This window comes from Nelumbo nucifera, chromosome 4 (genome assembly GCF_055504915.1).
Source record: "Nelumbo nucifera cultivar China Antique chromosome 4, China Antique-T2T, whole genome shotgun sequence".
Lineage (NCBI taxonomy): Eukaryota > Viridiplantae > Streptophyta > Magnoliopsida > Proteales > Nelumbonaceae > Nelumbo > Nelumbo nucifera.
Window position 1 is genome coordinate 48,073,280 of NC_142652.1, and position 27,245 is coordinate 48,100,524.

The 27,245-nt window shown below is 36.3% G+C and overlaps 1 protein-coding gene across 4 annotated transcripts in view; it reads left to right on the forward strand.

Moving 5' to 3' along the window:
• The first annotated feature begins 13,555 nt into the window (after positions 1-13,555).
• The window catches only part of UNG (uracil dna glycosylase), a 70,040-nt gene continuing 56,350 nt past the window's right edge, over positions 13,556-27,245 (forward strand). For 2 of the 4 annotated variants that reach the window (XM_088904376.1, XM_088904375.1), the window contains exons 1-4: positions 13,557-14,143; positions 14,234-14,454; positions 15,496-15,654; positions 21,100-21,130. In XM_088904376.1, the coding sequence (XP_088760502.1) occupies positions 13,879-14,143; positions 14,234-14,454; positions 15,496-15,654; positions 21,100-21,130 (676 nt within the window). In that variant the 5' untranslated portion in view covers positions 13,557-13,878. Of the gene's footprint in view, positions 14,144-14,233; positions 14,455-15,495; positions 15,655-21,099; positions 21,131-27,245 lie in introns of all 4 variants that reach the window. The other 2 variants (XM_010279012.3, XM_010279011.3) reach the window with 2 other exon arrangements.

Genomic DNA, 27,245 nt, shown 5'->3' on the forward strand with positions numbered 1-27,245 from the left:
GCCTGACCATCAGGGGTAAATTATAGATTTTCAAGGGACCGATCCTCACACTTTCACGGTCATTTCTCTAACTGCCCCTTCTGGTGTGCTAAAGCCTTAAAAATGTACAAATACAACCCCATGGCTCTTTTACTAACAGTTATTTAAAAATATAAATCAATTTTGAAAAATCTTCTCCCCTAATGTTACGCAAGTAACTCTAATGAAAGTTTGGAGGGGGGCGGGGGGGTTCACCAATATGTATGAATTTATTTTCTAAATAATTAACTGATACATTAGCAAAATTTTCTCCCCAAATGGTACATAAGATACCCCCTTAGTGGCAGTTTTCGTTAACAAGCGAAAAGAAAGAGACCCGCACAACCAAGCTGAAAGCAGAATTGTAGAAGCAGGTGGTGTCCCTAAAATTTATTGGCTCTAAATCCTTTTTCGTCATTTCTTCTTTTCAATCGTAGAAGAAGAGGAGAGGTTAAGAAGGTGCTAAATACTGTTCTTAATTTTTTCTTGCTTCATGAAATGGGAAAATGGAGACCGATCAAAGCAGTTACTAGGGAAGATTAAGGACCTACGCGAAAAGCTCAGCGATGCCATTCACATGATATAATGATGGGGAGAGACGATTGGAACGGGTTCGTGTTCCTGAAACATTTCCAATTGACAAGGTAGCGATTGCAAAAATGAAGAGCTTTAATGCGGTTAAAACTGTACTCGATAACATAGAGGACCGGCTTGAGTTCTTCCATGTAAGTTTCTAGAATTTCTGCTTCTTATGGCCAATCAGAGTGAGGAATCAATGGACTATATGGTCTTCTCCATCTTCACCACTGACCATTTGTTCAAGTTATAGACTCACCAGGAAATGGACAACCAAGTTCGAATAGCTCAAAGAATATGGTCATAAAGCACCGTTGTTGGTATTCCTGTAGCTTTGGCTACCACCTTAAAAGTATGTAAGGTTATGTCCGATAGAGGGTATATGCAAACTTATTCCATGTGAAGGCGTCTATTATTTGAATTTCAAACCTGTAAGTGGACTTGTAGAATAAGCCATCTCAGTGCCTTTTACTTGATCACTTGTATCAGGTTAGATGCTCGTATCACTTGATGTCTCTCTCCCTTTTTTTATGGTAGGAGTGGAAATGGAGGAGGAGGAGCTAGTCTTCTCACTTTTCGAGCTCGAGTAGTATTGGTCAAGCATGTTGATTGGCGTGTTCCAAATCGAAACCATATCAAATACCAACTCGCAGGCGTTAATCATTATGAATCACTTTGCAACATTTGAATAGGTTCCCTTGTAACCAAGAGAAAATAACAATGAAGGATCCTCACCACAACTATCAGACTTCCTCGGTCTTCTGATGGATCTTCTTCGAGCTTCATGGGAACTCTACTTTTGAGCAGAATTCTTAATTTCTGCAGCAGCACCAACCCTTGTAATGAACAATTTGGTTGCCATAAATGACTAAATGCCTCGTCAAGCATTGGGTTCTAAAAGAACAGGCAGTCTTTGGTTCCATTGTACTTTGGTTTTGAAACTCTGCAACAGAGTTTTAGACAACTGCCAGAAACAGTAAGGGTATTTTAAGACAATATGTAAACAATAAGGGTAGAGTTAGTCAATTAGCTAAACCATAAAGGTAGTTTAAGAAATTTGCCCTTATTATTATTTTTTGAAATTTCTAGTGCAATGCACATGCACATTTACTAATACTGCCATAAAAAGTGGGTATAACTCCTCATAGCTTCTTGACGTTTTCATTACTAAAATACCCTTTTTTTGAATTTGGCTTCTTTGATTGTGAGTGTAAATTGTAATTTGAATACCAATTTTCAGCTCATTCTATTCCCTCCCATTCTCTCTCATTCAATCCTCTATTTAAGGGATTTTTGTTTCTCCCTATTAGATTCCATTAATAATTTATGAACGATAATTTTAACAATATAAAAGCCTATACTTTAAAACTGACCTAGAAATAAAATTGGTTTTTTACATGGTAGGTGAACACTTCAACCATATGAGTCAAAAAAGTGAATCCATGACGTCATATGTAGTGGATAAGCAATTCAACCATTTGGGTGAAATGGGCAAACCTATAGTTAATAAAATTTTTGATAGTAGAAAAAATTAAAAAAAATAGACACATCTTTAATATTAAATTTTAATCATATTAAAAAAATAAGTGTGGTAAACAAAAACTATTTTTACTCATGATGTAAAAGAAATGCATAATTTAAACTCGATCTGAAAACTAATGAAGTCGTTTTTCCATCTACGTGGTAGATCAATGATCCAATCTTTTGGATCAGTTGGGCCAACCCATGATGTCACAATGAAATAATAAATATTTAAAAAAATAATATCCATGAAAAATATAGTGTGGAAAATAAGAACTATTTTTAGTAATTACCAAAAATGGAAGACAAAATATAAAATCAACCCAAAATTTTTCTATCAAGGTGGTGAGTCAATGGTTCAACAATCTATGTCAAATGGGCTAACCCATAATGTCAAAATTAAATAATAAAAAATTAATAGTATATAGAAATATAGTAAGTTGTAAATAATTTAGAAATTTTATAGAAAAATATAAGCACATCTCAATATTACAAATTTTTCATATTAAAAAATAAAGGTGATAAACAAATTTTTTGTCTATGATGGAAAGAGATTTTATGTCCAACCATACCCCACTAACTATGTCAAAAAATTCAATGGTCCAATTAGCATGGTCACCATGTTAAAAGAGTCAAATTTTTTTTATAGGCAAACAATTTGGTGATAAATGGACCCAAAATCCTGGTTGGAAAACAGGTCCACCAGTCTAACCAATTGAATTGACCACAAGATAAAAAAATATTGACAAAAAAATCAATGTTCTAAAAATTGATTAGAACCACATTTCCCTCTTACTTAAACATTCAATTTATGATGCCATAAATTAAATAATAATTAAAAATACAAAACACATAAATATTATCAAAATTATAGAAATTTGAGCATGTCTCTTATGTTATATATTCATCATACCAAATAAAATGAGTGAAAATTGATAATTATTGTTATTAATGGTGAAAGTAGGTAAGGTATAACAAATAAAAAAGAAATTTAATGTCGTTATTCGTGGCATATTGACTTGGTCAAATAGATTAGCAGTTCAGCAATAGGTCAGTTGGTTGTTGACCAAATCTTTTTTTTTTCACTTTTTGCAAGAAAGCAGTTTGAGTTAGAAACATGCTCAAAAATTTGTCTCAATGTAAGATAAATCAAACCAGCTGTCCACTTGACTACAAATTGAAAATATTGATAAACCATGAAAATATTTGAAGCTAAGTCTTTAAGTCTTTAGGTTGAAAGGGAAAAAATCCACAAGTACACCATGCTTCAATTATTTATCATTGTTACATGGGTTTTGATTAGAGTACTAAAACTTTTATTATAATTAGCATCATCATCATCATCATCATTTAAAATTGACAAATGTGCAATGCATGTGCATATTTATTAGCATACTTAAAATGACCATTCACTCAATAGACATTGTACTTTATGGGCCATGGGCCAAAAGTTCACACCCTAACCTATTTTAAGATTCTTGGTCTTTATTCCTTTAAGTTATTGGTTTATTTTTCATTACTAGTAAGCATGCACATGGCAATTCTAGATGATGATAATGATAGTAAAAATGTATCCAAAATTTTCTATAAATATATACTTTTTTTTGTTTTTTATTATTAATTAGATGCAGATTACAAAATCCAAATTTGATTACATAAACACCTCATCTAAATATGTGATAATCGGATCGAGTTGTGAAGTTTCAATGTCATTGACAGGCTTACCCACTTGGCTAGATTCTTCTTTTTGTAATGTTTTATCTTTTTTATGTATATTTTTTTTTCTATTCATTTATCAATGTAAGATTTAAATAAAGGGAATTGAATGAAGTAAAACGTAGTAGTTCAATCTACATATTAAATCTCACAATTAAATAGGGACTAAATTAAAAAAATGAGTATTTTAGTCAAAAGAAATTTCCACAATCTTATTCATATTTTTAATAGTAGTGTAAATATAGAATTATAGATGTGTTCAAATTTTTCTATATATATTTTTTTTGTATTTCTATGTGTAAAAATAATTTTGATATGTCATGCTTACTTTTTTTAATATGATAGTTGTATGATATTATACATGTGCCTCAATGTTTTTTTTTATGTATTTTTTTCATTTTTGTATTTTATATTTTTTAATTTTTAATTATTTATTTATGACATTAAATGTTAACACATTTGGCCCAAAAGTTGAATTATTTATCTTTGCCAAATAGTAAAATAATTCCATTTTTGGTTAGTTCTAAATTATGTATTTCATTTTCATTATCAATAAAATTAATTCATGTTTATTACACTTATTTTTTTAATTTGATTAATAAAAATATCATAAATGTGCCTAATTTTTTCTACATTTTTGTAATTTTCTAAATTTATTTCTATTTTAAAAATTTTATTACCTAATTATGACTTCATAGGCTGCTCAATTTGATTTAGATGGTTGAATTGCTTAGCCTCCACTTGGATAAAGAATGGTTTTGTTATTGAGTCATTTTTAAAATATATGAGTTTATATTCCTAAAAATATTGACATCGATCTAATTAGTAGCATTTATTAGTAAAAAAATAACTTAAATATAGGATTTAATAAGAGAAAATGAGAGTTAGTACCTTAAGTATAAGACTAAATGAGAAGGGATTCAATGAGGTGAAAAGTAATAATTGAAGTTACATTTTAAACTCTTACAATTAGAGATGGAGTAAATAGACAAATATGGACATTTTAATATCCATTAAAGCTTAAATTAAAAGCTTTAATAAAATAACTTTTATACCCTTTCTTAAACAAAGAAATGGAGGGTAATTTTAGTCCAAAAAACCTCCACTCTACATATCCACTTTTATATATAGTATAAATAATTATATTTATAGTTATTTCTCCCCCTTATTCTTTTTCCTTCACACAATCAATGTACCTTAAATTTCTTTGTTACATTTTGTGGGTTCATACTAGTTCCACCTAGTTTCCATCCCAATTGAGACTAATCCCAGCCAAGGGAGATGGGACAATAAGGTCAATCATTTTGGAAGTTGGAACTACTGGGATTGCACCAACCCCACATTCCAATCTACCACCACCTCAAACTTATTGGGCATAAAGATGTGAGGAGGTGGGGGTAGAGCTTTTAAAGTGTCTCCCTGAGAATAGAAACATATCTTAATTAATTTCTATTCATCTTCCCAATCTAATAGCAACATAATTAATTTTCTAAGTGGAGTTTTAATTTAATGAATCCCCCAAGGAAATAAAAATAAAAAGGGTAGGAAAAAAGAAAAATAAAAAGGAAAAATAGAAAGGAAATCCATATCAAAGGTATTCAAGCTACCAAAGAAAGAAAAATCCTAAGGCTCTATTTGGTTTGATAGAAAATAAGAGAGAAACAAAGAGATATTAAAAAGTTATTTCTCTTTTAATTATTTTTTTATAAAAGCAACCATGCATAGCCTAATAGGATGGCTAGTGTTGATGGGAAGAGTCAACCAAATATAGATACCATGGAGGAGAGTAAGGAAATGAGGTTAAAAGGTCAACCATGTACCTAGCCTTTTAGAAAGAAGATGGGATATATGATGCTATGAGAATAAAAGATCAATTATTATCTTTAGTACTTACCCTATTCATTGGTATATTCCTATATCCTTTGACTACATATTGATTCATCATAAGAGATGTATGAGAGGCTAGTTAGATTTTCTATTTTGCGCAACCCACTTTTGGATTCCCACTATCCATGCCTATAAAAATGGTTGAGAATAAAAATATATGACTAGTTAATTAAGTGTAGATTGTTGATCTTATGTGTTTTGATGATAACAAACACATTAAAAGAACTTATGTTGTAAATAAGTGTGCAACACCTTCTGTAAGCTTCTCTATGCTTAATGGGTACAAGAAGCTTTGCTAAGTGCTTACTTATGCTTCAATGTGAATCTACACCATCACTGTCCTCTCTCTAGCTGAACAAGCTCAAAGAGACCAACCATTAAGATATTTCAAAAACTTAAAGAATTTGGAGCTATTGATGACTGATTTGCTACAACAACTTGTCAAGGAGTCTATTGTAAAGCATTTTTATTGTATGCTTTAGGCATAGGGGGCCTTCCTGTAATTTTTTTGTTTGTAGGGGGGTCCTCTTTGCGAACAAATAGATTCACTCTTCATTTTGTTGCCTCCTCTTCTATTCTCTTCTCTTATTTCTTTCTTCTCATGTGAGTTACCTTTGATAGATTACATGGTATCAAATCATAATCTGTCATAGAAAACCCTTTTTTTCTCTTCTCATCTTCTACAACAATATGATTTCTTGAAGGGCATAGCACTATAACCTCCTTGGAACGATCAACTCTTATCTCTTTAGATCTTTCTCTTTTCTGGTCATAAGACAATTGTTTTTTGTTTGTGGGCGTTGTTTCACCTTTCAACACATGTAGAAAGGTTGTGTGACATTCTAAGGAAAGTTTTTTGGTGTTCTTCGTGTTCAAGGTGGTTGATAACTATGTGAAGTCTAGTAGTAGTTCCACCTAGCTTATGCAATAAACAGGTTTGAAATTTGGTATGTTTGTTGCCTTCCAACCATTTGACTAAAGGTTTCCTTAGTGTTAAAAGTTTCCTTGAGTTGTTTGTGTGGTTGTTTGAGTTGGTGTTCTTCCTAGAAGTGTGTTAGTTGTATGACTAATTTTGTGACCTGAAGGTGTGTTGTTAATAGCTTGTTAAGCCATGTAAACTGATACTTTAGTTACATCTAATCCTTTTGGAGGGCAAAGTAGTGCTAATAGAAACATAGAGAATGCCAATTTCCTAATTTCCATCATCCTTATTAATGGATTAAATTCCTTAGAATGGTCCAAAAGTAAAAAAATGTTTATTGGAGCCAAGGAAAGTAGGGGTATGTCACTGGGAAAATGAAGAGGCATAATATAGAAAGAGCTGATTGTGATAAGTGAGAACAAGAAAACTATCTAATCATGTCTTGGCTTGTTTCTTCCTTTCAACCTTCACTTAGAAAAAAAGTTTCATGTGGGACGAAACGGCTAAGGAGTTTTGAGACCAAGCAAAATCAGCATATTTGGAACAAAGGCATTTTGCTATAATCTATCAATTACAAGTAAGCAAAGGGACAAGTTTCTTACAACCTACTATTCTTCTCTCACATCTATGTGGAAGGAGTTGGATCACTATAGGATTATTGACTGGAAAAATGATAATAATGCTTCTGCCTATAGAAAATTACTTTCTTAAGAAAGGGTATTTGCTTTTTTAGCAGGTTTGAATTTCATTTATAAATCTATCCAGTTTTAGCTTTTGTGTAGTAAAAAACTCCCAGGTCTTGAATGAATCTTTCTTTGGTTCAATCCAAGGAAAGTAGGAGAACGACTATGAATCATCTTGAGGCGGAGCAAGTCATGTTGCTAAGGGTGAAAACAAGAGGGGTGATATGCAAAAAAGAGGTGATTTTAATAAGGATAAATTATGGTGTACCCATTGCACCTAAGAAAGGCCTTCTAAGTACCATGCACGATTAATTTGGATGTGTTCTTAGATAATTGGAGGAAACTTCTTTTATTCCCTCCATTTCATATGTAGCAAACTTAGGTGCCTATACCAATGCTTTTCATATTTCATTCGTACTTTCTCAATTTCCTTCAGATCATTTATTCAATAGCTACAAATCATATGATCAATAAGTCTTCTATTTTCTCTTCTTATTGTGTATTGTCTAGAAAAGATAAAGATAAGCTTGCTGATAACTCTTTCTTTTCCATTGCTGGACAGGGAGTTGTCTCCTTTCCTGTAGGTTTAAATTTGTATGATGTTTACTGTGTTCTAAAAATGACTATGAATCTTCTTTCTATCAATTGTATTACTAAGTCATTAAATTGTTTTGTACCTTTTCTTCCTGATTCTTGTGTGTTTCAGGATTCGACTTTAGGGAGAATGATTGGTAGGGGACATATGATAAATGGACTTTACATTTTAGATTTAGTGTCATTTATAAAAGCACTAGTTTATTGAGTCAGTTGAGTCTACAAAAGAGTTGTTCTAATAAAGATGAGATTTATCTCCGGCATTGTCATCTTGTTCATTTATCTTTTGATTACTCTAATTGTTTGTTTATAGACTTGTTTAAGTCAGTGACTCTGTCATCTTTGAAATGTTCTACTTGTCAGTTAAGTAAACTTTAAAGAAGCTCATATCCTCCTATTAATAAAAAAAATTGATTTTCCTTTTCACATTGCACATTATAATGTATGGGGTTTTTGTGCTATTGTTCCTGAAGGGGGATATCAATATTTCATTAGTTTTGTTGATGATTATTTACACTACACATGGACATATTTACTTTACTCTCATGATGAAGTCCTTAAAGTTATAAAAACCTTTCGTCGTATGACATATACTCAATTCCATATTGATACTCAGATTCTTCATTTAAACAATGTAAAGGAGTACTTTTCTAAGGATGTTAATGCTTCTTATTTTTTGAATAATGTTATATTACATCAAGGTTATTGCCCTAAAACACCTAAACAAAATGGTGTTGATAAGATGAAGAACAAACATTTATTGGAAGTGGCTCATGGTTTACTTTTTCAGATGAATGTTCCAAAACATTTTTAGGCTAACTCTATTCTCATTGTTGCATACTTGATAAATTTCATGACATCATGTTTTTTGCAGTCTTAAGCCCCACATCAATTGCTTTTTTTTCCTTCATCCCCATTGTTTTACATTTCTCTCTGGGTGTTTGGTTGCCAATGTTGTGTTCAAAATCTGTTTCCTACATCTAGTAAGTTGGGTTCTTGTACTATTCCTTGCATGTTTCTTGATTACCCTACTACTCATAAGGGGTATAAGCGTTTTGACCCTATGTCTCAAAAATTTTTTATCTCTATGGACGTCACATTCTTTAAGTCATGTCCATTTTTTTTGTCCCACCTAAGGGGGAGAGTAAAGGCATACTTTTTCTCGTAAATACCCTAGTAGTGTTATAAAGGTCCATCGTTAGATTAGCTAGTGAATACAGGTGTGGCACCATTTGTTGTGCAACCATTGCCATCAGACTTTCATGAGGAAAATCCTTACATTTGTCATCCTTTAGGTACGCTTGAACCTACTTTGTAAGGGTGTGAGGACTTGAACCAAACACCCTATTGCCTATTTCACTTCCGTTGATTCTTTGTTTCCCAATTATAATGCTTTTATCTTTTTGTTCATAGTGTTTTTATTCCAAAAAGTATTGCAAAGGCATTGGATTTACCTAAATGGAAAGTAGCTATATATAAGAAAATTAATGCCCTTCATAAAAATCATACATAGGACCTTGTTGATCTTCCAAAGGGAAAGGAAATAGTAGGTTGTAGGTGGGTATTTATAGTAAAGCACCAAGTGAGTTTATTGAAAGGTATATGACAAGACTAGTGGCAAAGGGGTTCTCTTAGACACATGGTGTGAATTATAATGAAACTTTTTTTCTCATTGCCAAGATGAATTCTATCCATGTCTTATTATCTTTAGCAATCAACTTCTCATGGTCATTTCATTAGCTAGATGCGAAGGATGCTTTTTTGAATGGTGACTTCTATGAAAAAGTGTATATGCCACAACCTCCTAGATTTTAAATACATGGTAGCAAGGATAAAGTTTATTGCTTGAGAAAGTCTCTATATAGTTTGAAGCAATCTTTGAGGGCATGGTTCAAGAGGTTCAACAGTGTTAATGTTAGTTGGTTACCATTTTGATTGTGTATGTGGATGATATTGTGATAACAAGAAATTGGAAAGAAAAAATTCAAGAATTGAAGGGATTTCTTGCCTCATAGTTTGATTAAAAGATCTTGGTCTTCTGAAATACCTCATTGGCGTTGAAGTTTCTTAGTCTTATAAATGCTTTTTTATTTTCCAAAGGAAGTATACCCATGACTTGTTGAAGGACACTAGGAAGTTGTTTTAATAATATTTTTCTTAGAAGACAAAAAGTAAACTTTCCCAATAAGAAAAAGGTTAAGATTCTTAAGTTTTATGATATTTTTGTTTAGGTTGAAAAGTTATTTCAAAAGGCAAAAAGAGAAGCCTTCTAAAACAAGAGAAACATTGGAGAGACCGAAAAGCTGATTGAGTATAAAAGCTTGAACTCCATGTCAAAGTGACTAGGAGTTACAATTGGAAAATCAATATGAAAAAAAAAGTGCTTTGATTTGAATAGTATTGTAATTTGAAATTTATCTTAAAGAAAAAGGAAGAGACAAATTGGTAAACCTTAAGGTGACATCCCCTCTTCAAGGCATCCCTTCAAGCAAGTGAGTTCTATCTTTTTGAGCTCAATATTTTTAAGATATAATTGGTAGCTTCAATCCAATAAACGGATTACTACTATGCATTGTATTTGTTTATCTTTTGTGAAAATTGTAAGGAGAAACAAGAATGAGATTATTCATGTATGCATCAAGATTAGTTGATGGGGAAATGGTTTGGATTACACCTATGAAGCTTATTTAGTTGAGGTAAATGGTTTAGTTGGTATTGGTGAAACTCACTATTTAATAGATTGCAAAATGTCAAGATGGTTGTCTTAGGGGTAGGATGTTATCCTAGGAATGGCTGAACTTGTATAAGTCGTGATGCCATTTTCTACTCTTCTATTCTATCATTCTTTCTCAGCCTCAACTTCATTGTAAGTGCATGCTTCAATATATTCTTAGATTTGATTGAAAAGGTTTGAAACTGAGATTTAAGTGTCCAAATATATACTAAATTACTTGTTTGCTTTAATTGCTCAAACAATTGATAGGGATTGGTTAATTGAATATCTATTGCTATCATACTTGAGTAGATTATTGTCTTTCATTCCTTAACATCAATTGAAGCTAAACAAAAGACCAACTTAAGTGTGAAAACTTGCACAATCGAGTAACCCAGTTCACCCCTCTTGGGTTGCAAACTAAGCACCATTTTTAACCATGAAAGAATAAAATTGAAATTTTAAAATAAAATAGAGGGGAAGTTTAAATATTTGTCAGGTAACTTAGGGAAGGTTTAAATTTTTATCCCTTGAATATAAAGAGAGAGTGGGCAAAGGTAGGATAATCATTTTCAGTCCAACCCAGCCCACCCTGACAATTCTAGGATTGGGCCTAGGTTTTGTGTTCAAGCTCAATGGCTCAGGTCTGAACCTGCATCAAGCCTACAAATGTATATGTTATTTATACATAATTTATGTGCATTCGTTACTCTATATTTTATATATAAATATTACTAATGTCCTTTTTAGTATGATTATAATTTACTGTGGTTTATCAGTGTCCTTTTTGGTAATTGTCTTTCCATGCCTTCTTGAACTAAGATTAGAATATTTTTCTAGATGGATAACCTAGGATTAGAATCTAATAGTTCATTTTCCCATGCGATACATTTTTGGGTAAAATACAAAAACCTTCCCTGAAGTTTTTGACAATCATAAAAACCTCTCTTTAGTTTCATTGTAACAAATTCCCCCCTGAACTTTTGAGAAACTCGACAAAAACCTCCCTATAGTTTTATTATAACAAATTCCCCCCCTGAACTTTTAAGAAACTCGATAAAAACCTCCATTCCGTCACTGACCCAGACGGGACAATGTTAGTTGATGCATCGATTTTTTTAAATACTAATTTTACCCTTGTGTCACTAGCAGATGAAAAATGCCACTGACAACCTGCGCAGCAACGACACTGGTGCCATCACTTTTGTCCAGATCAAGGCACGTATTTGCATTATTCCTTCTAATTGGCTAGGGCAGAATCATTGTTTGGTGAGTATTGGCATCTTTGTTCCTGATACAAGTTCCAGATTTGAAATCCAGAGTAAAGACATTGCTTTTGTTATAACTTTGCCATGTGATCTCTAACAAGAGACAGAGAGCCATGTTCCAGTTTGTCAAGTTAGCATTTTACAGAGTATATACACTATTTCCTGTCTATTTTTTGGTTCTTTTCTCATAAAATCTCCTTTGTACAGCAGAACAATCTATTGATTTAGAGCCTAATCGAACGACCAACCGAGCTTCTGAAATTATCTATTTTACCTTTTTTTTTTTTTTAATTTGTTCTGGATAATTTTAAATTGGAGGGGTTCGGACGAATCGTGCAGAGGGAATGAGTTTTCACCAAACAAAAGCAGAGGAGCCCTGGAGGGTTTAGAGTGTTGAGGAAGCAGAACCACCACTGAAAGAAAGAGAAATCCTTTGTGATGGTTGGTGTTTCAGAGAATCTATTGCAAGCAATGGTTTGAAGCAAAACCGAGCTCCGATTCATCATGGGTTTTCTTTGAAAGTGATAGAAAAATTGAAGGAGATGATTCTGTAAGATTGTTTTGGGTTTTGTAGTGGTTCTTGAGAGAAAGACAGTGTGTTGGAGCTGTGAATTGCTTCACTTCTATTCTTCTTCTTCCTTTTCCTCTTGCTTATACAATATAATACTTCATCTGGTTCTCTATTTTGAAGAATGATTAGTTCTCCTTTAAGAAAATTGGGTTCTGAGGCTTGGTGTTTTAAAGAAAGAAAATGGTTTCTGGGACAGAGAAGATGAGAAAGTGAAGGGTGATGGAGGAGAGGCAGGTGATTAGAAACTAGCTAGCTTGCAAAACCTTCAATAGCTCAGACCCTTGAAGATGTACTCAACTCCATATATATGCTTGATAGATTATGTCATTCTCCGCTAAATGATTTGATTCTCAGTTCCTTTTGTCTCTTATTTCTATTTGAGTTTGAGAAAAAAGGCATGAAAACTCAAATACAAGGTCTCGTACATGAAAATGTAGACACAGAGGTGAATTGATCTCAATGGAATCATAGGCTAACAAATTAAATGGAAATGATTGAAGATTCTGAAATTTTGAAAGTACAGATGCGTGACATTAATGATAAAGGTATTTCGATATACCTTATAGACGACAGATGTTTGGGTTTTAGTGGGAGAAACAAGATCCCCTCTTTCAGGTCCATGGGCCGACACGACACAACACAACTAAGTGGATTGTGCTACCCGTGGTCTGATCCTGTCCAATACAATCCAAATATTTCATTTTATTATTACATATATAAACAAGTGTATACATTAAAATTCATATAAAATAAAAATTTAAGATATTTTTTTTGTATATATTTTTAATTTATGTTAAAATATTTATTATTTTTCAAAAATTAAAAAAAAAAGATGGCTTGGCCCGGCCTGGCCTAAGACTCGCCCTACAAACTAGCCTGGCCCGTGGCACTACACGGGCCCGCTTGAGCTTGGGTCATGGGTCGTGTCGGGCTGACCCCCAAAATATCTCAGGGAGAGAAGCATGACTTGACTCGGCCCATGGGTCAGCATGGCACCGTGCCAGCCCAATATGACCCGATTTACACATCTAGGAAGAACATAAATACTGAGGGTCCGTTTGATTTATACCTGGAATTAGAGTCAAAATCCGTTAGAATTGGAATCAGTTGGACTGGGATTCTCGTTCCCAAAGGAAGGGAAAAGATGAAGGAATGATAATTCCGCTAGGATCGAGAGTTGGATTTGGATTCCGCCGAGCCAAGATTGTACCGTTCTTCCAGACTCCTATTCCCAGAAACCAAACGGACCCTAAATTACTAACGTCACGGGACATGAGAATTGGGAATCGGTAACCTTCCTCAATCGAATCGCGTCCCAAAATTTTTACTTTCCCGCCACAAACCGTTGGTGGGGGAATGGGATTTTGCGAGTCTCGTCTCTTCTCCCCTGCTCTGCGTACTCACCTGTCATGATCATGTCTTCCTCCAAAACCCTGATGGAACTCTTCCAACCCGCAAAGCGATTAAAGGTCTGCGAAACCCCAGCTTCTAAAAATACCATTTCCTCTATCTGCCATTCCACCACCGGCGACCACAACATCGCTGACAGAACCGGAACCGATTCTCCTTCCACTCTCACCGTCGAGCAGAAAACCAGGATCGAGTTCAACAAATCCCTTGCAAAATCGAAACGGAACCTCAGGATCTGCACCGAGAGAGTCTCTAAATCCAAAGGTACTTGGAATTTCTAGTGCCCTTTCTCTTTCTATGCTCTCTATGATCATACGTGAAAATGTAATCTAGCTTTGGTTTTGTATGTGCCAGCTGAAGGGGTGGATTATGTGAAACTGGAAGATCTTTTGGTGGAGCAAACGTGGTTGGAAGCTCTTCCTGGAGAGCTGCAGAAGCCCTATGCCAAAAGTCTATGCAAGTTTGTCGAACGAGAGATGCATGGCAGTGTACCGATATATCCGCCTCCGCATCTGATATTTAATGCTCTTAACACTACACCGTTCGACCGAGTCAAGGCTGTGATTATCGGTCAGGTATGACTTACATTATTCAGAAGATGCGACCTTTCTAAGTTGTAAAGCCTGTGGAGCATTCATTCTTTGTGGGGAGGGATAGCCTGTCTATGCCCTAACTCTTGTATAAAGTTGTATATTATTGTTCTAGTTTAAAATAATTTCTTCTTTGTTACTGATAAGAAAAAGTAAAAAAAAAAAAAAAAGGCTATGGAGCACCGGGGCTTCATCCCATAAGCTCAGGTCCAGAATCCACCTTCCTGTTCCCACAACCAAGCAGAGCCGCTTCAATGCCAAAAATGTTAAAAGAAAAGTTTAATGAAGCAAGGATAATAAAAAAAGGAATCCATCGCAAAATTTTGATGGAGGTTTTATTAGTTCTTACATTATCGTAGCAAGTTAGCTAATCATAACTTCGTTAATACTTTTCTTGTCTTAGATCTTTGAGTTATCACTTGATGCATGTATGAGGAGGATCAAGGACATGAAACTTATAAAAGAGTCAGATGAACTTGCTTCAGTTATGTCTTCGATGATTGGGAAGTTCCAATATGATTCAGAAAGTGTTATTTGGAGAAATTTAATTGCCACCAGATATTGTACTATGGTTGAAGATGAAATCTTGCTTAGTGGTTATTGTTCATGACTTTGGCGCCCAAGAGCTGGGTATGAGATTGAAATAATAATGATGTAAAGAGCGAAAGAATGACTATTGTTGATTTACTGATGGAAACCTCTAATTTTGCTATCTGTTGCATATCATGAACATAGTCCTTGCATGCTATAACTATACCAGGATTTTAGTAGCTACTAACCTCACATGCAGAACTAGGACACATTGTGTTCCCCAGAGGGCCAGAACTAAAATAGATCTTATCTCGAACTTTGGTTTTAATTTGTTCTTCTTGACATCTAAATTAATGCATTCAGATTTCAGAGTCATGATGGAGTGAAGAAAAAGGAAATATTGTGGCTATTGCATGCCTTTGGGTTGTACTTGTAGTTTCTATATTGATTAAATAAATAATTACAAATTGTTACAGTGGTATTTTTTCTTCTCAGGACCCTTATCATGGTCCTGGTCAAGCAATGGGTCTTTCTTTCTCTGTGCCTGAGGGAATCAAGGTCCCTTCAAGTCTGGTTAATATATTTAAGGAACTTCAGAAGGATCTGGGTTGTTCAGTTCCATCTCATGGGAACTTAGAGCGATGGGCTGTACAGGTAAAAGTTACATTTTAGTCCTTGCACGCCTCCTTTTCATCTTTCAGACATTTTTTTAATGTTTACTGCCTACATCTTTGTGTTTTAATATCACTTCCTTATTTTATTTAGAAAATTGTTGCAGCAAATAATACTATGAGGAATACTTAGCAGAGATGTGATTGGTTGAGTTAGAGTTTATGTTTCCATGGTAAATAATTATCTTACATAGAGTCACAAACAGGTGTTCTGAGCTTTAGAAAACACAGAAGACAGTCTATGGATGCTAAAAATGATAGGGATACAGTCGGCTCCACTCTATTGCAAATCAAATAGTATGGAAAGCTATTGATCAAAAAAAAAATAGTATGGAAAGCCTTTGAACTTAATATTTTTATATATTGATCAAGCTTTGGAGGTGTTTAATGGGGTTGATGATGAATTGGAGGGGGTCTGGGATGGGTACAAGTACATTGTTGACATAATAGGGAAAGAGTTGGTAATTTTAAGGGAGCCAAGGAGATCAGGTGCAGGACTGATGGAATATGCATCTTTGTTGTTTGTCTATGGTTTAACATTGAGGGATGTTGATAGGGAGGATGATGGGTATTTTCATTTGAAGACTGGAAGGATGTAAATGTGATTTGGAGTGAATGCACTAGGTTGATAACTGAGAGCTAACAGCTATTATCAGATTGATATTTAGGGGAGTTAACAGCTTAAACAGCATTCACAAGAGAAGTTTTTTTTTTTTTTTTTTTTTTTTTATCAATAACTGAATTTCATTAGAAACTGCAGCTTGAACAGCATTCATAAGAAGCTGCAGAGGCTAAGAGCCAAAATAAAAGATTGGATTTGTAACAAGGAACACTTTGGAAGACTTGAGGAGCAAAAAGTGAATCTAATCTCTATGATAGAAGAGTTGGATGAAAGAGAGGCCCAATCTAGAATGGAGGAGGGGGAGAGAGATCTGAGGGGACAATTGAAGGACCTAGAAGAGGTCCTACTGAGGGGAGAAATAAGCTGGAGGCAGAAATCGAGGCATAGGTGGGTTAAGGAAAGTGACGGAAATACTAAGTTTTTTCATGACGTAGCAAATGGGAGGAGGAGAAAGAACTTTGTGTCTAAGTTAGAGGTAGGGGGGGAGGCATTCACTAATCAGGATGATATTGACAGGAAGTTTGTGGATAATTTCAAATCGATTTACAGAAGACCCTTGGAAGAGAGGATGGAAATAGAAGGGGTAGATTGGCCAAGTTTGGAGGAAGATCAGGTTAGATGGTTGGAAAGAAATTTTGAGGAAGAAGAGATTAGGAAGGCGGTGTTTTTGATGGATAGATCCAAAGCTCCAGGCCCATATGATTTTACAATGGCTTTTTACCAAGATTGTTGGGAGGTGGTCAAAGTTGATATTTGTGAGGTTTTTAATGGGTTTGCAGAGAAGCATATAGTTAGCCGAGGCATTAATGCTACTTTCTTGGCCCTTGTTCCAAAGAAAGCTGATGCTATCCATCCTAAAGATTTTGGTCGAATTAATTTGGTGACTAGTATCTATAAAATCCTGGCCAAGGTCCTGTTTTGAGGATTAAAGAAATCCTTCCCTCCATTATTAGTCAGGCTCAAGGGTCTTTCATCCAAGGGCGTCGGATAATTGATCAGATCTTGATTGCCAATGAATGTGTGGAAGAGATGAAGAGGTCCAAGCAAAGAGGATTTGTTTGTAAGCTTGATCTTGAGAAAGCCTATGACTTGGTGGACTGGTAGTTTCTACTAGAGGTTTTGTGGAAGTGTGGGTTTGGGGAAAGATGGTGTAGTTGGGTGTCTGGTTGTGCCAGCTCTTGTCACTATTTCATCCTAGTAAATGAGGTGGTGAGGGATTTTTTTCTAGCTAGTAGGGGTATTAGACAAGGGGGCCCACTTTCACCTTTTCTCTTTACCTTGTAGCTGATGTGTCCAGTCGAATTATCACTAGGGCTGATGGGGAGGATGTGATAAGGGGATGGAGAGTAGGCACAAACCAAATTCTAGTAACTCACCTTCAGTTTGCAGATGACTTGATGATCTTCTGTGATGGAGGATTCGGTGAGAAGGTGGAAAACCTGAAAGAATTGATTAGAGCTTTTGAAGGAGTTTCCAATTTGAAAATCAATCTAGGAAAAAGCTGCATAGCCAGAGTGAATCTAGACTTTGAGGAGATTGAGGCGGTTGCAGATTGTCTTGAGTGTTCCATTTCTTCCTGGCCTTTGTCCTACTTAGGGCTTCCGTTAGGAGCAAACCCTAGGGAGAGTAGGTTCTGGACCCCAGTCTTGGAGAAGATCGAAAAGAGATTAGATGTGTGGAAGAAAAATTATATCTCTTTGGGTGGGAAGATCACTTTGATAAAAGCTACCCTCATGAATCTACCTACCTATTACCTCTTTGTTTTTAGGATAACGTCTAGGGAAGCAAAGAAATTGGAAAATTGACGAGAGATTTTCTTTGGGAACCGAGAGAAGGTAAAAAAAGATCACTTAATTAATTGGGAGGTTGTGGGTAGAAGCAAAGAGGAAGGAGGATTATGGCTCGGGAATGTGCTTAAAAAGAACAAAACTTTGTTAGGGAAGTGGCTGTGGAGGTGGCCTTTGGAGCGAGATAGACTTTGGCACGAAGTAGTGAAGAGTATTCATGGATGTATAGAGAGTGGTTGGGATGCTGGTGCATCAAGGAGGGCTAACCTAGCCACACCATGGAAAGCAATTCACAAAATTCTTCCACAGTTCCTCAGTTCTGTTAGGTATGATGCTTGTTCTGGTAATTCTATTCAGTTTTGGGAGGACATTTGGGTTGGAGATCTCCCTCTAAACGACCTTTTTCCTTCTTTGTACTCTGTTTCTTTGTATAAAAAGGAGGTGATCTCAAAATTCCTTCTGTTGATTTTAAATTTGTCAGCGTTATCATGGGATTTTGGTTTCTATAGAGGGTTAAGGGATGGGGAATTTGAGTGTTTGTCTACTCTTTTATGTCTCCTTGATAAGATTTGGCTGGATCCCTCGAGCCTGATAAAAGGATTTGGGCCATTCACCCCAATGGGTCTTTTTCTTGTGGCTCCTTTTTTCAATTTCCTCTGCCAAACTTCCTCTCAACAAAGTTTCCCTTCCAAAGAAGTCTGGTGTAGGCCAATCCCCCCCAAGGTTATGGCTTTGTGTTGGGAAGTGTGGCATGGTAAAGTAAACACGATGGATAACCTACAAAAGAGAAGACCCATCCTTTGTATTTCACCAAACTGGTGCATTCTTTGCAGATCTCATGGTGAGGATTGTAATCATCTATTTTTATCTTGTAGTGTAACTGCAGAGCTCTGGGTTTGGCTTCTATCTTTGTTTGGGTGTAGTTGGGATATGCTAGTAAAAGTAAGCACAATCTTTAACCCTTCTTTTTTCTCTTGTCCCCATAAAAGAGGAAGGAAAATGTGGAGGTGCACACGAGCGGCATTGTTATGGACAGAAGAAAGGAATGCCAGGATCATCCAAGAAAAAGGAAGGAGCAGTCAAGCCTTAAAGGACTGCATTATGTACAGGTCAATACATTGGTTAAAGACTCTAGAATTATTTAACCATTTCTCTTTTACTAATTGTTGGAAGGATTGGAAGTTGGTAGCAAGCTGTTCCTCCTACAAGGTAAGGGTATTGACTAGTTGGATCCTCCCTCCTCTTGGTTCTTTGAAGCTGAATTTTGATGGGAGTAGCCAGGGTAACCCGGGTCCCTCAGGGATGGGAGGTGTACTGAGGAATGAGGCTGGAGAGGTTGTCTTACTCTACTCTGGCCCTTTAGGTGTTGGGAACTCTATCTGGGCAGAACTGTTAGCTGCAATACAAGGATTACTTCTTGCAAAAGAAGTGGGCGTGGAGCAGCTTCTGATTGAAGGAGATACTAAGATAGTGGTGGACTGGTTAAATAATCCGGAGGATGTCACTTGGGGCTACAAAAATGAGTTAAAGAAATTCAAATGGTGAGTCTGGATACCATTTACTAATTTCTTGTCAGTTTGTTAAAGGTATTTGGGAATGATTTACTTCTTTGTTTGGGTGCAGGTGGACCCCTCCTTTGAATGTGCAAAGTTTATTCACATCCATGCCTCGCTGGACAACAAAAAGGGCCTAGATCATGTAGAGATGTGTTAGGGCTGCAGTATGTTGGACTGTTTGGGAGGAGAGAAATTCACGGATCTTCTCAGATAAGGAGAGAAGCTTGGAAGCAATCTTGGAGAGTATCCATGTTAGGGTGATACATTAGTTGAAAACTTTAGAACTGTTTCTCAGTTGATCAGATGATAAGAAATTGGAAGGAGATTGCAGATTCAGCTCCGGTGAAGAAGGCCTCAAGTTCTTGTTTGACACCTCCACCTCAAGGGTTTACCAAACTGAATTTTGATGGCAGCAGCATGGGCAATCCGGGGCCTTCCGGAATAGGGGGAGTGATAAGAGATGAAAAAGGGAACTTGTTAGCTATGTATTCCGGTCCAATTGGGGTGGGAGATTCTCTAAGGGCTGAGATTCTAGGAGATCTTGAAGGGATTCAAAGGGCCAAAGACATGCATATTAAAAAACTGATCATATAAGGTGATTCTGAAATTGTGGTGAATTGGCTAAAAGAGGATAGCTCTAAGCTCTGGATTTACAACAATGAAAAGAGGAAGTTTAAGTGGCTGACTAAGGACATCGAAGTTCATTGCACATGGATAATGCATTTGCCGATGTCTTGGCAAAACAAGGGATAAATAGGGAAACATTGTTTTGGGCACAACTGTAACTCTTGTTTAACATCAACATTCATGTAATCTCTGTTGTAGTTTTTGTTTTTCCTGTTCGGAGAGGCGGCACCTTGCGCCTCTAAGGGGATTTTCATGTAACCAATCATTAAATTAATGGAAGATGATTTTATTTATCAAAAAAAATTTCATTAGATTTATAAAAGTAGTTACAGGATTGAGAGAGGTAAGCTGTCTAACCTTTCCACAACAAATACACAGTTACAATTGAGACCAAAACAATTGATTTCTTCCCGCCTCTTGTTTTGCTAAAACATTAGCAAAAGCATTTGCAGTCCTTTTAACTCAACTGAATTGCACATCCATATCCTTAGTCAGCCACTCAAATCTCTTTTTCTCATTGTTGAAGATCCTGAAACCCTTTTCTTCCTTTTGCATTAGGTGTGCTTCAGGTGCAAAGGTGAAATACACTTTTAAGTGATCACAATTGGTTCTCAATATCTACTCATTCGGTGTTCACAATTGGCCATAACTTGATTTATGTCTGATTTGTGGGCTTTTTGGATTTGTAATTGAATTATTTAACGAGACCAAAATCAATATTGTGCTTCTTGAAATGATATTTTTCCCTAGAAATGGCTGAAACAGAGCATGCATCCAAGTTATATTGTCAATGAAGGTGCCTTTCCTACAATAACTTTTCTCCCTTTTAATTGTAGGGTGTTTTATTGCTCAACACTGTACTTACTGGTAAGTAACTTTTTTTCTTGACCAAATGACCTGTAAATTATGTGATTCTCTACTATGCAATGAAATCTTGAAAGTTGCTAGGGAGGGGATTCTTTCTCAATTAATATTGATTACTTACTGTTGCTGCAAAAGTGTAGCTTGAGTTAGTTTGAAATATAAAGTTGTTTAGGAATTCTTTTGTTATGGTAGTTACTTGTAGGTTCTCATTCTTTAGCCTCATGGCCTAATTTTTATTAGAATTTCTAAAAGATTAGTTTTCTTGAACTTACCTTCTAGACATTTTTGTATTGCTTATGAAATGGATCCCATGTATCTTCCTAGAAGATAGGATAATCTAGAAGCACATTTGTCAAAAGTATAAACTAGGATTGCTAGAAATGTGTTGTTATAGACATTTTGGAGTATTGATTATATTGTATGACTTAGATACAACAATGGGAGTATTATAACTGTATCTCTTCTTAAGTTAATAAAGTTAGGAAATAGACTGATGTATCAATCTATTCTGTTTTTCCAATCTTAATCCTCCCTCTTGACACACTCTCTTTCCATTCTTCTATATATATATATATTTTATTTCTTTTGAAGGGCTACACAACAGGGGGTATCCCATCCCCCAACCCATAACGCCACCCCCCCCCACCCCCACCCAGGTGCAGGCTGGATTTGATCCCAAGTCTCCGCTATGACCAGCAGGAGACCTTATCAACCAGCTGGTTGGCACCTTGCATTCTTCTATTTCTTATTCAAGAACAGCACTGGTTATTGGATTATAACTTGGTATCAGAGCGAGGAGAGGTATTGACTCATCAGTGTGCATTGTTGATTGGTGATGTTACCATGATGTCAGTAGCCACATGGACACCCAGCCCTATAGAGTAGGATCTTTCTATGGCTTGTTTAGAATGATTTAGGTGTCCAAGTATCAATTTTCAGAATTTTATTTGTGAAGAGATGATAGTTTTTGTCGGATTTTTTTGAAGAATTTCAAGAAAAATCAGTTTTGATGTTTCTGTCGATGTAATTGCTAGGAGTTATGGTGCTCAAGGCTATAAATTGGAATCTGGTTCTGTTTGCTTTGGATAATATTTGAGTTGTCAACAATGGTTTTTCTACACCATGTTTACCACCCAGCTTGTTTCACTATATTTTAACTGTTTCCCACATGTGATGCAGATATGATTTGGATCGGCATACTTATGTTCTATGGTCATGTCTACTGTTCATTTTTTATGGATTGGAATAGTGTACATTATATTGGTAAAGGATGCTCTTGGTTCTCCAACTTGGTTCTGAACTAACATTTTGCATCTGAAAAAATAAGTTCTACCAAACTCCAGATCAACAACAGAACGAACTTGATTAGCCCCATGAGTCAAAAAAAAAAAAAAGAAACAAAAGGTATTAGCCTGTCCACCAAGTGCTGAAACACTTCCTTGCTAGGAAGTAACAATTAACAACCATAATTGTCAAGGTGTTTAGGCAATTTTAAGTGACAGTGGGGTGCCTAGTTTCCTAGGTGACAAGGATTTCACAAAATAAAAAACTAAAATTACCAATTGAAATGAAAAAATTTGCTTAGTTCCCTTTTTTTAGAAGAGGTAAAGTATATGATTTTGTGGACTGGTCTTTTCTTTGGAAATTATGGGGATAATTGGGTTGGGGGAGAAGTGGAGGGTGTGGATGATGGGTTGCCTTAGTTTAGTGCAGTACTCGATCATGATTGATGGTGTGGATATTACTTCCCAGCGAAAATAGGTTTGAGGCAAGGTGATCCCCTTTCTTTATTCACTTTAGTTACTGATGTTTTAAGTAGGATGATCGTGGAGGTTGATCAAAGCAACCTATTTAGAGGTTGGAGGATAGGAAAATTTGAGGTGAGTCACACATTTACAGTTTGCAAATGATATCATATTAGTCTGTGAGGGACATAATCAAGAGAATATAAGAAATCTGCAAGAGCTTTATTATGCAGGAGAGAAGAATGGAAGAACAGAGAAAAGAGAGAGAAGAAGAGAGAAGAGAGAATTGAGAGCTCAAAGATACTGCTGGCAGCACAACTTTTTAATATATATACTAGGGCGACAACAACTAAAATAAAAAAAAGGAGCAAAAGTACAATAGTACCCCTGCGGTACTATACATAGGAGAAAATAACAACTGTTAACACTCCCCCTCAAGTTGGGACATAGATGTCAATCATGCCCAACTTGTCACATAAATCATGATGTCTTAAGTGGTGTAGTCCTTTTGTAAAGATCTTTGCAAGTTGATCCTCAGAGCTGACATAGGGAGTATACACTTCCCCTGTGATAACTTTCTCTCTGATAAAATGCTTGTCGACTTCGATGTGTTTAGTTCTATCATATAGAACAGGGTTAGCAACAATGTTTATGGCTGCTTTGTTATCACAAAATAGGGTCATAGGTCTGTCCACCGGAAAACCCAACTCACTCAACAGATTCTTTATCCACATAATTTCAGCCACTCCATGAGCCATTGCTCGATATTCAGCTTCAGCACTAGATCTAGCCACCACACTTTGCTTTTTGCTTCTCCAGGTAACTAGATTTCCTCCTATGAAGGTGTAGTAGCCACTAGTTGACTTTCTGTCATTTAGGGATCCTGCCCAATCTGCATCAGTATACACTTCAACTTTCAAATGTCTATGCCTTTCAAACAACAAGCCAGCACCTGGAAACCTTTTAAGGTATCGGAGGATTCTTTCTCTTGCTTCAAGATGAGTGGTCATAGGGGCATGCATGAACCTGCTAAGGACACCAACTGCATAAGCAATGTCTGGGCGGGCCATAGAAAGATATAACAATCTCCCTATAAGTCTCTGAAACTGCTTCACATCCTTGATAGGTTCACCTTGGCTGTCACCTAATTTATGGTTAGGATCAATTAGGGAATCAACTGGCTTCACTCTCATTTTTCTTGTATCCTGGAATAAATCTAGGACATACTTCCTTTGGGAAATGAAGATACCCCTTTTTGAGGGGGCAACTTCAATTCCTAGGAAGTATCTTAGAGGACCTAGATCCTTTACTTCAAACTGTGTGGCAAGAAAACTCTTCAACTTTTGGATTTCATCCTTTCAGTCACCAGTGATAATTATATCATCAACATATACTATCAAAGCAGCAATTTTACCTTCTCCTCTTTTCACAAACAATGTGTGATCAGATTGACATTGCTTGTATCCTTTCTGCTGAACCGCTGCATGGAATCTGCTGAACTAGGCTCTCGTGATTGTTTCAGCCCGTATAAAGACTTCTTCAACCTGCACACCTTTTGTTCATTGCCTTGAGCCTGAAAACCAGGGGGTTGTATCATGTAAACTTCCTCTTCAAGGTCACCATTCAAGAATGCATTCTTGATATCAAGTTGATGTAGATTCCAGTCAAGATTAGCAACAAGAGAGAATAGAACTCTAATGGAGTTCATCTTGGCAACGGGTGCAAAAGTCTCTACATAATCAACTCCGTACACTTGTGTAAACCCCTTTGCCACTAAACGAGCTTTATACCTCTCCACCGTGCCGTTAGCCCTATGTTTGACTATAAACACCCATTTACATCCAATTGGATCATTTCCCTTAGGAAGATCTACAAGTTCCCATGTGCCATTTTTATGAAGGGCATTAATTTCTTCCTTCATAGCATTTGTCCATTCAGGTACTGAAAGAGCTTCTGCCACATTCTTAGGGATAGGGACACTGTCAATGGATGTGAGAAAGGCTCGAAAAGAAGGTGAAATGTTTTCATAGGAAACAAAGTGGGAAATGGGGTGTTTAGTGGTGCACGATCTAACACCTTTCTTGTGAGCAATAGGAATGTCAAGGTCATTAGCAACAGAGGTATCAACTACAATGGGGTCAGGAACATCAATGGGAACCAAGATACCTGAGTGGGTATGATCCGTCCCTGAAGAGTTTAATGGCATTGGAGGTATAACTTCTAGATTCTCCACAGCTCTTGAATTTGGTTGGCCTTTGTGACCATTCGCTGAAAATCTTGGATAATTTTGGGTACTTCATCCTTGGTTCACATGGGATATACCCATGTATATCTAGAATAATCATCGATTATGGTAATAAAATGCTTGTAGCCACTCTCAGATGGTAAAGTAACAGGGCCCCACACATCAGAATGAACAATGTGAAAAGGAAATTCAGATTTATTATTTTTTGAAAGAAAATGAGTTCTACACTGCTTACTCAATTGACAAGTTTGACAAGAGAAATCTGAAACGGACACTGACTTAAACAATTCTGGAAACACCACTTTCAAAGACTCAAAAGATAAATGACCAAGACGACAATGCCATAAATAAACTTGACTCTTACAGGACTGAATCTTAGACTCTGTGACTTGAAGACCAGCCTTATTCTCCAGCATGTGAAGTTCATCAACCATACATCCTCTACCAATCGTCCTCCCCGAGGCTAGATCCTGGATCACACAGTAAGAAGGGAAAAAGGTAAGCAGTTTAAGGAATTAGTAATACTACTAACAGAGAACAAATTAATGGGAGATTTCGGAACATGTAAAACATCAGAGAGGGTAAGGCTGAGAGGGAGAGAAATGGTTCATTGACCAGCTATGGTAGTATATGATCCATCAGCTAGTTTCACCTTGTCTCTTCTAGAAAGAACGTGATAGGTTTGAAAGTAAGAGGACGAACCAGTCATGTGTTTTGACGCTCCAGAATCAATGATCTAGGGAGTGTTAGGGTTATGAGAAGCAACATGGAAAGCTGTGGCAGAGTTACCTGATGTAGACACAAATGAAGTTGAGGGAGGAGCATCCATCTGACGAATTGTTCTACCATAGAGCTCTAAATGGTCACAAAAGGAATTTATAATATCTTCCCTTGGGTTAGATCCAGATGAATGTGTCTGAGTCACAGTATGAATGGGGGGCTGATTCTCCTGAGTAGCCATGTTTGCCATAGTGTGTTTTCTTGTACCTTTCTGTCTTGACTTTTTGTTCATATCTGAACCTTGCTTCTTATTCAGATCTTGAGCCCATTTCAGCTTCCCATGAAGATCCCATCATGTGTCTCGGGTGTGTCCGGGTTTCTGGCAATGAGTACACCGCAATTTGTCCTTGTCATCCATCTTTTTTTGAAGATCTCCCTTCTTAGAAGTATTTCCCCCACCGGTAGTAACACTCCCTTTCGCTGCCAACACAATTGCATCTCCTCCAGAACTGTTCATCAAATTCCTTCTGCTTTCTTCTGATTGTACAAGAGCATAAACTTCTTGAACTGATGGAAGATCCTTGCTACCTAGGATCTGAACTCTAATAGATTCATATGTAGGGTTCAATGTAAGAAAGCAAACACTCTCTGCTGGAGACGAGTTTTTTGTATAGTTTTGCATCTTCATCACACTTCCAGTCCACACTCTGATAATGATCTAACTCTTTCCAGACAGAGGTCAAGTCTGAGTAGTACACAGATAGACACCTCTCCCCCTGTTTACAAGTAGATGATTCTGCCTGTAGCTGGTAGATTTTTGCATAGTGTTGCAATTCCGAATATGTTGATTTTGCTTATTCCCAGATTTCATTTGCCGTTTCAGCCCACATGAAATTCCTTCTTATTTGAGGTTGCATAGAAACTAAAAGCCAGGACATGACCATGGTGTTTTCCTGGTTCCATCTATCATATTCAGCACTCCCAGAATGTGGTTATTTGATTCTCCCATTAATATAACCTATTTTTCCCCTTGCAGTGATGTACAGCTTGATCCCTCTTGACCACTCTAAATAATTTAAACCATCAAGAGGGATACAGTCATGGGAAATGATAGGTCCACACCCCCACTCATTCCATTCAGCATTGAGGAAACACCGGATGTAGCAGAATCTTCACCACTCATGATTTTAGATTAAAAAAACAAATCTTAAATGGGGTACACAGCCTTAAAGTGTTGTTACAGGTGCTATTACAGCACTAACAGGTCATCCCTTGACTTACAAGTTCAATGCAAGTGTTGCCACAATGCATACAGGTCATCTCTTAACATATGCATCAATAGGACTACTGTTACAGCAAGTACTGGTCACTTTCTGACCTTCAGTTCACCATAAAAGTTGCTGTTGCA